The 12,255-nt window shown below is 37.0% G+C and overlaps 1 protein-coding gene across 7 annotated transcripts; it reads left to right on the forward strand.

Moving 5' to 3' along the window:
• Positions 1 to 4,006: 4,006 nt before the first annotated feature.
• On the forward strand, positions 4,007 to 11,508 carry LOC114275531 (alanine aminotransferase 1, mitochondrial). 7 transcript variants are annotated; one of them, XM_082922592.1, is made up of 10 exons: positions 4,007 to 4,334; positions 6,398 to 6,483; positions 7,170 to 7,235; positions 7,320 to 7,381; positions 7,520 to 7,703; positions 8,256 to 8,330; positions 8,467 to 8,587; positions 8,679 to 8,833; positions 9,639 to 9,713; positions 11,321 to 11,508. In XM_082922592.1, the coding sequence occupies exons 5-10, from the start codon at positions 7,635 to 7,637 to the stop codon at positions 11,354 to 11,356; spliced, it is 531 nt and encodes a 176-aa protein (XP_082778718.1). In that variant the 5' UTR covers positions 4,007 to 4,334; positions 6,398 to 6,483; positions 7,170 to 7,235; positions 7,320 to 7,381; positions 7,520 to 7,634; the 3' UTR covers positions 11,357 to 11,508. The 7 variants fall into 7 exon arrangements, with proteins under 7 accessions (XP_082778718.1, XP_082778717.1, XP_082778716.1 ...); XM_082922591.1 differs by having other exon boundaries at positions 4,054 to 4,573; positions 7,608 to 7,703; XM_082922590.1 differs by having other exon boundaries at positions 4,055 to 4,573.
• The last annotated feature ends 747 nt before the right edge of the window (positions 11,509 to 12,255 follow it).

A 12,255-nucleotide genomic window follows, 5' to 3' on the forward strand; every position in this document is an offset into this window, starting at 1 on the left:
ATCTATTGGTTCGTAGGCAAGGTGTGGTATTGGCTTTTCTACCTTGGCGCTCCCATGCGTCCAAGCAGCCAACCGCTAAAGGGCTGAAACTCTGCGCGGGTCGCATGCCCTGGCATCCTCCTTCCATCGTGCCCTTTCTTCGAGCACAGTTCGCAAATCGAACGACCTAGGTAGCTCCGTCTGCCTGGATGACATCTGGTGCGTGCGTGAGGGCCGATAGGTGCTTCCCTCAGTATATAACCTATCAGTCCTCGTTTTTTCAGACCTGGAGTAACGAGTCCTGGTAGTCCTTGATTGAGTGTCGCCTATCTTGAGACTCCTACTTACTGCTTGTGACGGTGTGGTATGCCTACCACGATCTTCTGAGTGGCGAGAAGGCGTATTGCTTTTGCGTCCCTCTCCTGTCGCCACCCCCTTCCCTTTTATCTGGCGCTTCATCAATTCCATGTCCGCCGCCATCTTCCTAATTAACTCGGCATGTTCTTTTACTCGATCCTCCAAAACTTGAGGGTCGATCCTCCGCCTCTGCCTATCAGGACTTGATGAGCGACGGGGGCTGTTACCCCGCCTCCTCCTTGCATCCCTCCAGGGGTTCTGTCGCTGGGGCTCTAAATCTGCCATGGGAGGGATGGAAGACAAACCTTTGCGCCTCCCACCTCCCTCTAGGGTTTGTCCGTCAGTGGCGGACTGCGGCAAATCTTCATTGTGCGCCATTGCGTCTAATCTAGCGAGGAAAACTTTGATCAAGAGGTTTTGTTCTTCTTGTGATTCCCACAGATGGCGCCAATTGTACGAGTACGAAATAATTCTTCTCGTATGATCCTGTTGATCAAGCTTGCGCTCCTCGAAACGTTGTCGCTTTGCCACCTGAGAACACAAATGTAAGCTAACCGACGGGTGTGTGCCGGAAATCCCTCCGATGCCTAAGTCAGCACAATAGACAATAGACACAAAAGTTCTGTGAATTCAGGAATCAAAGTTGTGTTACCTCTCCATATGTGATGTTGTGAGCTTTTATAGGTTTCGTGTGGCAAAATCCTAGTAGGACTCTTATTCCTCCACGTAGAGTCCTCCTAGGGATCACACTTCTGAAAGATAATGCTTATCCTTCAACACCCCCTTCACTATTTAAACCAAGTGAGATGGTTATACCTCGGTCGTATGACAAAACGACCGAGCTAAAAATGCCATGCTAGACTAGCAGAATTGAACCGAGTTCTGACTAGCTCGACTCTTCCTTTTACAACTTGTACCTCAGTTTCACTTCTTGGGACCGCGCTACCCACAGCGTGCTTGGACCAAGCTATTCAATAGTAAGGTTCTGAGAAAAAGCCCAAAATACCCCGGTCCTTAGTGGTATGACCGAGCTAATTGCTACTACTCTGACCGTAGTGACCGAGCTAACTACAGAAGCTCTTTCTGGACCGGGCTAACTACAAAGCTCTTTCTAGACCAGGCTAACTACAAAGCCCTTTTACTCAGCCCTTTTCACAGAACGGCCCATCACCTAACTCGGCCCAATTTACATATAAATTACCCTCTCATGAATTATCTTTTGTAATTTTAAAAATTATATTATATCTTTTTAAATTTCTAATTAAATAATAAATAACTCAGTATATTAATAAATTATCAATTGTCTAGCACGGCACTGGCAATTTGAGAAGTGGGAGAAACAACAATCCAAAAACAAGCACAAGGGAAACAAGAAGTGGAAATGCAGTAGGTAACAGAAAAGTTTGCTTACCTGCTCGTATTTACCTTGTCCAGGAGCATCAGAGAAAATTTCTGCAGTGATTGTATTTTTAAAATAATAAGATAATTTGATATTGGATAAGTCTTTTGGTCTAAAATAAAAGAATAAAAATATGTCATATTGTTATGTATTTATTTATTTATTTTTAATATATTCTTTCTAAGGAAATCTCTTGTCTGTAGTTAGGCATCTAATGAGAGAAGTGTTGTTGGAAGGCCACAAGTCAAGTTCGGAATGGCTTTGCAGTGCACCGTCCACGCCCGTCTCGTATCAGGGCGGGGGGCGGGGGCGGATGTGGAAGCGGGACGGATTAATTTATAATTTAAAAATATAAATATTAATACAAATTATAGATAATATAGATAGTGATTTGTAATTAATAAAAATTAAAAGATATAAGATAATAAATTAATGAGTGCAAATCAATACTAACCGTAATACTTTACGTTTTAATTTTATCTTACTGAAAAAATTAAATGATATATGTATTATATATACATATATAGTAAATATAAATGGGGAGAGGACAGTCTAGAATGAGGCGGAAAAAGATGTAACGCCCCACTATCTACTTGCCTAAGTAACTTGTGGATTGACCAACAAGACCCAAAAGCTTAAGTTCAAACTACTTAGTAGCAAGGTATTGGTACTTTATATGCCCAAGATTATCTATGCAAATTTTCGATATGAGACATAATGTTGCAAACTCCCCCATTTATAAACCTCGCGTCCTCGCGAGAGTTCATAATCAATTAGAATATCACGACAAGCTCGTAGCCAGTCCAAAATAAGTGGCTCACATGGTTGTGCATAGGTTGACTTTGACACCATCTATAACGTCCGATTACCGACTGGCCCAAGTAACTTGTGAGTCGACCAAAAAGACTCAAAAGTTTAAGCCTAAATTACTTGGTAGCAAGTAGTGGTACTTTATATACCCAAGATCACCTATGTAAATTTTCAATATGGGGCGGGATGTTACAAAAGCAAAATATGTCCCCGTTCCATTCCGCATCACAACAGGAAAACGTATGCGGGCAATACAGGGGCATAACAAGGCTAAGAAAATGGCCATCCTAGACCTATCTCAATACTTATCTAGGTGATTTAAATTGTTCATACGGTAAGACCTACTAAGAGATCATTCTTGAGGAGAATATTTTACTACACTGGATGGCATGTATAATTTTAAGGATATTTCATTTTTTTTTATGTACAATTTTGATTTGATCGCGTAATGATCGGTATTTTATTATTTTAAATTTTATTATTATTATTATTATTATTTGGGGCATAAATACACTACTCAAATAGGCTTAAAAATAAAGGGAAAATTACTGATCAATGGTAATTTCAAAAAATATATATATTTATTACAGATTCATAAAATAATTTATATTTTTTGTTATTAATATTTATAAAATTTGCCATTTATTTATAATTACTTTTTAAAATCAGTCCTGAAGTGAAATTTTCCAAAAATAAGTCATCCAAGTAGACTTTAAAATCAGTTGTTATCTTGTGGGTATGATGTGTCACTGTGCTTGTAGGATTTAAAATTGCTTGATTGTGATAATTTTTTGGATGGAGGAACTGATGAAGTTCAGGTAGGATTAAGCACTAGGCTGGGTGCTGATAGCTATAATTCATTTGTTTTGAAGTTGCTTTGGGGATAACTATGTTATAGCCCGTTTCTATTTGTTGATTAGTGAGGCTCACTGCTGCTCTGCATCTGAAAATTGGGTGATATTTGCTTGAAGTGGGCTGGAACTTCCAACACTATTTGCTTGAACTGGACTGGATATATTGGAGGCTTTGTTCTGTGTATTTTATTTTGATGGTGTATTTTGTTCTTCTTGCTTCTTGTCTTTGTTTGGCTTCTCACCAAACTTGGCGTAATGCTAGCATATGATTAGGTATGCATATTAGTGCCAACATAGTTAGGATGGTTATGTTATGCTATGATGCTTTTTGTATTTTTTTTTAATTTATTTTTTTATCAACAATGCTTTTTGCACTTCCCTCCTCTTTATTGACAAATGTATGCTTGCGATTCATCAATAAATTTCTTCTCTTTTGCCGATTAAAAAAAAAAGAGTATGCAAGACCGATTCAATTTTTTTGAAACACACTCAATCGGTTAAACTCAATTGAAAATAAAAAGTAATAGTGATTATGTAAATATAAGATAAACATTAAAAAAATAAATTTTAAATTTTAAGATAAACTATACAAATTTAAAATTTTCATATAGGTATCATAAATTCTTCTGGAATTTGGTAAAACTAGGAAAATGCGATACTTTGTGGGTGAGATGGATGATCAAACGAGTAAACCATTCTTAATTTTCACATTTGAATCATAGGATCATTTAGATTAGAAATTATATTTTGATTGAACATAACCTCAAATACTCTACTGCAGTAGCAGATTATTCGAGAGAACCGAGAGAACTAGTACAATCTTCCTTGGCCTATTCATTCATATCAAACGGTGACATGATGATTTCCAACTAAAGAACTGCCTTGGTAAATGGAATCCCCCAAACCAAACCCAAATCACATCCTTTAAATTGCAGGTAGAAAATCTCAATCTGCTATTCATCTCAAAATGTGGAAATTCGTAGCCGACAAAGCCAAACATCTCATCAACAAAGCCTCTTCTCCTCTTCTCACTCTTCGTCTCTCTCCTCCTTCTTCTTCTCCAAAATCTCAATCTACTATTCGTTTCTTGACCTCTCTACACTCTCCTTTTTCTGATTCAATGGCTTCTTCCGATTCATCTCTTCTTGTCACTCTTCAATCCATCAATCCCAAGGTATCACCCACTTCCGATACATTTCTATACATACATGCTTTCAATTTTTTTTTTTTCCAGTTCCACACTAGTTTTCACTGTTTCATCGTTTCTATTCATAGCTACTCCTCTCTCTCTCTCTCTCTAAATTTTATTTAATCGTGTTCTAGGGTTTATTCTAACTGCGCACACACTCATTTCTATTTAGATCATCAAATTGTTTTTTTTAGTTCCTCACTACTTTTCAATGTTTCATCGTATCTGTGCATAAGTGATTTCTCCATCTGTTTTTTTTTTTTTTTAATCATGTTCTAGGGTTTATCTTCATCGTGCGCGCGCGCGCGCACACACACATGTATATTGTATATTAGCGGTGGGTGTTATGCTAACCCATCACGTTTGAAGTATCATATTTAAATTTTTGGATGGTGTAATGATTGAGGAACGGTTTGATGAATGAGAAAAACCATTTAGCAATTTTGGGTAATTTTATGATATTCATTCGAGCAATGTTAGGAACACAATTTATGTCCCATTTTGTGTTGGTCCTCTTTGCACTTAGATTTATTGTATTCATTCAGCAGTTATTATGTTGATATGAAGGATATTTTTGGAAAAAGAATAAAAAAAAAAGTTTAGTGTTCACTCCAATTGGAGACTACGCATTATATAATGAAATAGATATACTAGAAGACTAAGAACATGGTGCAATTGAAACTGTCAATGCATGGAGATTGTGTATGAGTGGAGAGAGGGTTTGTGTATTGTGGGCAGTAGTTTTTGATTTCTTGATTTTTGTTTTTGGCCTTTATGTTAATTGGTAGGCAAAGGTGAATATTTGGAGAACATAGAGTGTTGATGTGTTTTTTTTTGGGATTCATAGAATAGATAGGTGGATAGAATGGATATTGAATGTTATGTTTTATTGTGTTTTTCCACCTCTGATTTTGTAAATTTGTTTATGCATCAATGTGTATTTTCTTATGTCATGTCATTAGGGAAACCCAAATCGCTCTCCCTCAAATAAGCTTTATATTTTTGCTTGTTATGTATGCTTAATCTGTATCCATCTTTAGTTGGATATATTATTTTATTTTCCTGTTCTGTTGCTTTGGGTATTGGCTTCTGTTTTTGTGGTTGTTTGTGTTGTGTTTAATACTTTGGCATGTAGGTTCTCAACTTTTTTGCTTTGCAGTATTCTATGTCTTCTAGATCTAGCATTTGATGGATTTAGACATCTGAGTATTTCGATTATCACCACTACTGTCTTAAACAACTCAGTGTTGCTAGATAGCTCATGATTTGCTTCAACTACTAGATCAGGTGGCTGTAGTTATTGTAGAACCCCTGCGGAATTCAATTGCGTAGGTGATTTATATGGAGATAGTGATGGACCCATGAACCCATTTGTGTCATAGAACTAAAATTACTCTTCTTCTAGCAATTCAGAAATTGGAAAAGTTCAACTTCTCGTTTGGGAACGAGCTATTTTAGTAACTTTTTGGTTTTAAAAAAAAGATGTGCAGAAAAGTAGAGAGTGATGCGACAACTTATAGTGATTTTTTGACTTTTGGCTAAAATATGTAGTTGCCAAATGATAGAGTCAATAATTTGTTGAATTAAATTTAAGTCGTGTTGATAGTCATAACCACAATTTTTTTGTTTTTGATAATTTTTTGGAAACTCAACCATAATAATAATGCCTTAAACAGTCTAGTGTATATTTTTAAGCTTGATGAATAAGAAATGAGTTATCTGTTTGTCTTTGCATTTTTCACTTGTAGATTTTCTTCTGGATTTACATGTTGGTCCTCATTTTAACCTCAAAGTTTTCTATTCTGCCAGGTTCTGAAATGTGAGTATGCTGTCCGTGGTGAAATTGTTACCCTGGCCTAGGTAACATTGAGATTTCTGCTATGCTCTTCGATGAGGTATTAATTAAAATTTCAACATTTGATAGAGAGATGCATAGCATTGCAATGGTACCAAAAAAAAAAAAAAACTGAATTCTGTGTTAAACTAAGGAAAATTTATTTTAATCAAGAAGAATGCAATGTGAGGTGAAAGGAAGAAAAGAGACTAATTCTTGAAGATGTGTCATGATATTCCTTGCCAAATTCATGGAATTTAGGCCTATTCATGAAAAAATAGTAATTCTTAATATATTGTACTTGCATATATTTTTCCTTACAAATGCATGCTGCAAATGCATTTTAGGCATACTTAAAATGCATCTTGGTATTCATCTAGGTGTTGTTATGTTTCTTGACTCAATTCACTAGCGACCATAATCCTTTGTGAACTGTTTTATGACCTCTTTTTATGTAACTAATTGAAAACCTAATTTCAATGTCACACACAAGATAAAACATTGAATGAACCTAGGATTCCATTCCATCAACCTCACTTTGACTAATTCAGAGATTCTGTTGATTGGATTTTATTGCTCACTTCTTTAAGTAATGTTTCTGTGTGAAAAGTAAAACAATGAATCTCTTTGTAGAAAGCTTCTTCTCTTATTTAGTGTTTCTACCTCATGCAAGAATTACAAGTCTTCAGAGCACAATTTACGAAGAGGTTTTCTGCTTCTGCACTTATTTTCCCCTTATTGTGACAGATACTTTACTGCAACATTGGAAATCCTCAATCTCTTGGCCAGCAGCCAGTTACTTTTTTCCAGGAGGTTTGTTTGCTATAACTTCGTCCTATAAAGTATTATATCAACGTCAGCTCAAGCAATACTTGATCATTACCATACTTATGTTAGGTTCTTGCACTGTGTGACCATCTAACGATTTTGGACAAAAGTGAAACACAGGGTTTATTTAGGTATGGAAACTTATACTTGGTTATGTGCTTTGTACATTGTTGATTTTGATTCACACTGCTGGAAAATTTTGCTAGAGATGACATTGCTCGTGTATTTATGTTGTATGCAATGTTTTATGTATACATGTATATTCACAGGGAATCAAGGGTTTAAGGGATACAATTGCTGCTGGCATTGAAGAACGAGATGGTTTTCCAACTGATCCTAATGATATTTTCTTGACAGATGGTGCAAGTCCAGCGGTAAACTTTAATGTCACTCCCTTCTGTCTACATACTTCATAACTTTTCAGAACTGGCGGCACTCGAATCTCAAGAATGGGTAACAGATTTTTACTCTCATGTTAGGTCCATATGATGATGCAGTTACTGATAAAATCGGAGGAGGATGGGATTCTATGTCCTATTCCTCAGTACCCTCTATACTCTGCTTCAATTGCCCTCCATGGTGGCACTCTTGTAGGTTCATGCAATATAAAACCAAAATTTAGGTCAAATAAGTCGTTGTCTTGTGGGTTTTCATTGCCCATGAGAGTATTTGACTTTGATTTATAAGCTGTTTTTTTGCGGGTTCCCTACTATCTTGATGAAGCAACTGGGTGGGGATTGGAGATTTATGAGGTTAAGAAACAATTGGAAGCTGCCAAGTCCAAGGGCATCACTGTTAGGGCCCTGGTTGTAATAAATCCTGGCAATCCAATAGGACAGGTAAAGCAACAGTCAGATTCTGGAAGATTAAGTAAAATCACAAATATAACTTGCATTTTAATTCAATGATCTGAGGGTGATTGGATGGGGGCAATTATTGGGTGTTACGAGTTATGAGTCCTGTGACCTTGTCATGTTTCATAGTCTTGGTAATTTGTGCCTACAGGTTCTTGCTGAGGACAACCAGCGCGACATTGCAAAATTCTGCAAGGAAGAAGGTCTTGTTCTTCTAGCAGATGAAGTGAGTAGATTCTTCAGTGTTTGGAGATTTGACTAGTTCCTATTAACTTCAAATTGTGCTTAGGTGCCTCAGACTTGGCAATTTATTAGCAAAACTTAAAAATCACCTTTGCTTCGATGGCTTTGAATTTGTACAGGTATACCAGGAAAATATTTATGTTCCTGACAAGAAGTTTCACTCATTCAAGAAAATCTCCCGGTCTATGGGGTATGGTGAGAAAGACATCTCATTAGTATCTTTTCAGTCAGTCTCTAAAGGTATGTGGGATTCATAAATCAAATTAATATATGAATTATGGAATATATTGAGTTTAGATTTGATGTGCCCATGTTTTCTTGTTGCTTTCAGGGTATTGTGGGAAGTGTGGGAAAAGAGGAGGTTACATGGAGGTCACTGGTTTTACTCCTGAGATAATGGAACAAATCTACAAAGTAGCATCTGTGAATCTTTGTTCAAATATCTCTGGTCAAATTCTTGCAAGCCTGGTCATGAACCCTCCCAAGGTTAGGTTTTCCCTCTCTAGATTAGTATTTTTGCATAAAGTGTCATGACTAAATGGGCCTAAACTTCAAGTTTATTGAATTCAGTTAGATCTGGTTAAAATCAGAAAAATCCAGAGGAAACAAGTAAGATTTCTGATTTAATACTAGAGATGACAATTTCCCCCAACCCAACTCTGCCCTGGCCTCAATCCCAATCCCGGTCCGGGCCCATACAGGTTTCTCCCACCTCAAGGAGGAAGCAACGCGGGGACGGGTTTTCCTGCCCCTCCCTATTCCATCCCTTCCCTGCCTTGATTATATTTGTTAAATATATATGTATATAATTTTTTTTTTTTAATATACTAAGACTAAAACACTATATTACCCTTAACACTTATTTTCACGTATTTTTTATCTTACATTTTTTCAACTCTTACCACTTTTAAATCATTATACATAATATACCATATTGTCTCTCATTTTTATTAGTACCGGCATTTCTAAGGTTAAAAAATTTGCCCCGCCCCCAATATTGCTGTAGTATGATCACCTGTTCTGTCAGGTGCTCAACTTTCTTGTGTTAATATTGTTGTAGTATGATTAAGACGTTTGGATTTGCAACATACAGATTGATTTTTAAGTGCTAGTTTTGTTGACCTTAGGTACATGAACAAGATCTTGATTGTGCATTATTAAGCTGCTCTAAGGTTTCATTGAAAGCATAACTATATTCTTCTAGTATGAACAAAACTAGTTATTTCTACCCATAATTCCCTCTACGTATGTGTCATTGTTACATAAATGAAATTTTATGGGTGGTTTTCAGGTTGGAGACGAGTCCTACGAGTCTTATTTTGCAGAGAAAGATGGTATCCTTTCATCTTTAGCAAGGCGTGCAAAGGTAGGTTAAAATCAACAATCTCATTGTTTGGGTTCAAAATGAGAAATTAATTAAATAGTAGAATGAAATGTTTTATTGAATTTTGAAATATAGTAAATGGATATCAGTCTAGCTTCTGAAGAAAAATACATAAATTATCTCTTATGCTAGTAATAGGAGCATATTTCTCGAACAATTTGGGTATGTTCAATTCAGATTGATCTTTTGTGGTTTTGCCAAAACAGTATAATTCATCATGTGTTCTTTAGTTGGAAATTATCTTTGCCATATATAGGCACGAAACTTGGCACACACGACCGCCTAGGCACGAGAGACTTATGAGAGAAAACGGGACTCCAATCGGGTTCCCGGTTTGGGAGTTAGAGCCGAATTTCACTCTAGGCAAACTAGTTTCTTAAGAAACTTGAATTCGAAGTGTTGACGCCCCAAAATCACCAAACGGTGTCAGTTTAGCACGAAACTTAGCACATACGACTGTCTAGGCACGAGAGACTTGTAGGAGAAGACGGGACTCTAATTGGGTTCCTGGTTTGGGGGTTAGAGTCGGATATCACTCTAGGCAAACTAGTTCCTTAAGAAACTTGAATTCGAGGTGTTGACGCCCCAAAATCACCAAAAGGGATTGGTTTAGCACGAAACTTGGCACACACGACCGCCTAGGCATGAGAGACTTGTGAGAGAAGATGGGGCTCGAATCGGGTTCCCGGTTTGGGAGTTAGAGTCGGATATCATTCTAGGCAAACAAATTTCTTAAGAAACTTGAATTCGAGGTTTTGACGCCCCAAAATCACCAAAAGGGGTCGGTTTAGCACGAAACTTGGCACACGCCTAGGCACGAGAGACTTGTGAGAGAAGACGGGGCTCGAATCGGGTTCCCAGTTTGGGAGTTAGAGTCGGATATCACTCTAGGCAAACAAATTCCTTAAGAAACTTGAATTCGAGGTGTTGACGCCCCAAAATCACCAAACGAGGTCGGATTGGCACGAAACTTGGCACACACGACCGCCTAGGCACGAGAGATTTGTGAGAGAAGATGGGCCTCGAATCGGGTTCCCGGTTTGGGAGTTAGAGTCGGATATCACTCTAGGTAAACTAGTTCCTTAAGAAACTTGAATTCAAGGTGTTGACGCCCCAAAATCACCAAACGGGGTCGGATTGGCACGAAACTTGGCACACACGACTGCCTAGGCACGAGAGACTTGTGGGAGAAGACGGGATTCGAATCGGGTTCCCGATTTAGAAGTTAGAGCTGTATTTCGGTCTAGGGAAACTAGTTCCTTAAGAAACTTGAATTCGAGGTGTTGATGTCCCAAAATCACCAAACGACATTGGATTGGCACGAAACTTGGTACACACGACCGTCTAGGCACGAGAGACTTGTGGGGGAAGACGGGACTCGAATCGGGTTCCCGGTTTAGGAGTTAAGGCCGGATTTCTGTCTAGCCAAAATTATTTACTTAACTATCTTTGTAATTATATAGTAGTTAATTTTTTTTTATGTTTTTTTGTAATTGAAATATTAACACATAATTATATTGTCATTAATTATTTTTATTTTTTATTTTCAGATATTTCCTGAGTAGCAGTTTGCTTCTTGTGGAATGCAGGCGTGTGAAGATTGCGACAAATTTTTGTTTTTGTAACCCACAGAAGAATCATGACGAAAATTTTTATTTTTGATCTACGTTATTTACATTTATGAACAACATTATGTATGTATTATGCAACATTATGTGGTAGGATAATTTTACTGATATGTTGTTATGAATGGAAGAATACTTTAATTATGGATGAATTTTTATTTATATACAGGAATTTTTATATTATTATATAATTATCAATTTTTTTTAGTTATTTTCATTTAATACAGGTAATTTTCATATTTTTAATAATTTTATTGTAGTTTTTTTTTTTTTTTTTTTTGAGACGGCACCACACTGTCTAAAAAAAAATTAGAACCAGGTTTTTTGAGACGGTAGTATAGCCGTCGCCAAAGATATTGGCATTATTAATTAGTTGAAACAAAAGGCTTTTAGCGATGGTATTCTTCACCGTCGCAAATAATCATTTTAGCGATGGCATGTTTGCGGTCTCAAATAACCAATAAGCGACAGTAACTGTCGCAAATAACCATTTTAGCGAGGGCATATTTGTGGTCTTAAATAAACATTTAGCGGTGGTATTTTTGCCGTCGCAAATAACCATTTTAGCGACGGCACCACAGTGCCGTCTCAAAAATTTCAAATTTCTAAACATTAATGGCGACGGTATTTTGCCGTTGCTAAAAGGCCTTTTTGCCGTCGCGTATATTTTGCGACGGCTTCACACCGTCGCTAAAGGCCTTCTGTAAACCCCTTTGTTGCAACCCCCTCTTCCCGTCGCTAAAAGCCATTTGTCGTCGCAAAAAAGCTTTTGAGACGACGTTTTGGGTATTTGCGACAGTATTTTACCGTCGCAAAAAAGTAAATTTTTTGTTGTGAGTAAGGTAAAAAAAAATAAAAATGAGTTAAAACATCAAATTAATGGGAGACCCATTTATTAC

This window comes from Camellia sinensis, chromosome 4 (genome assembly GCF_055761805.1).
Source record: "Camellia sinensis isolate YWXY chromosome 4, ASM5576180v1, whole genome shotgun sequence".
Lineage (NCBI taxonomy): Eukaryota > Viridiplantae > Streptophyta > Magnoliopsida > Ericales > Theaceae > Camellia > Camellia sinensis.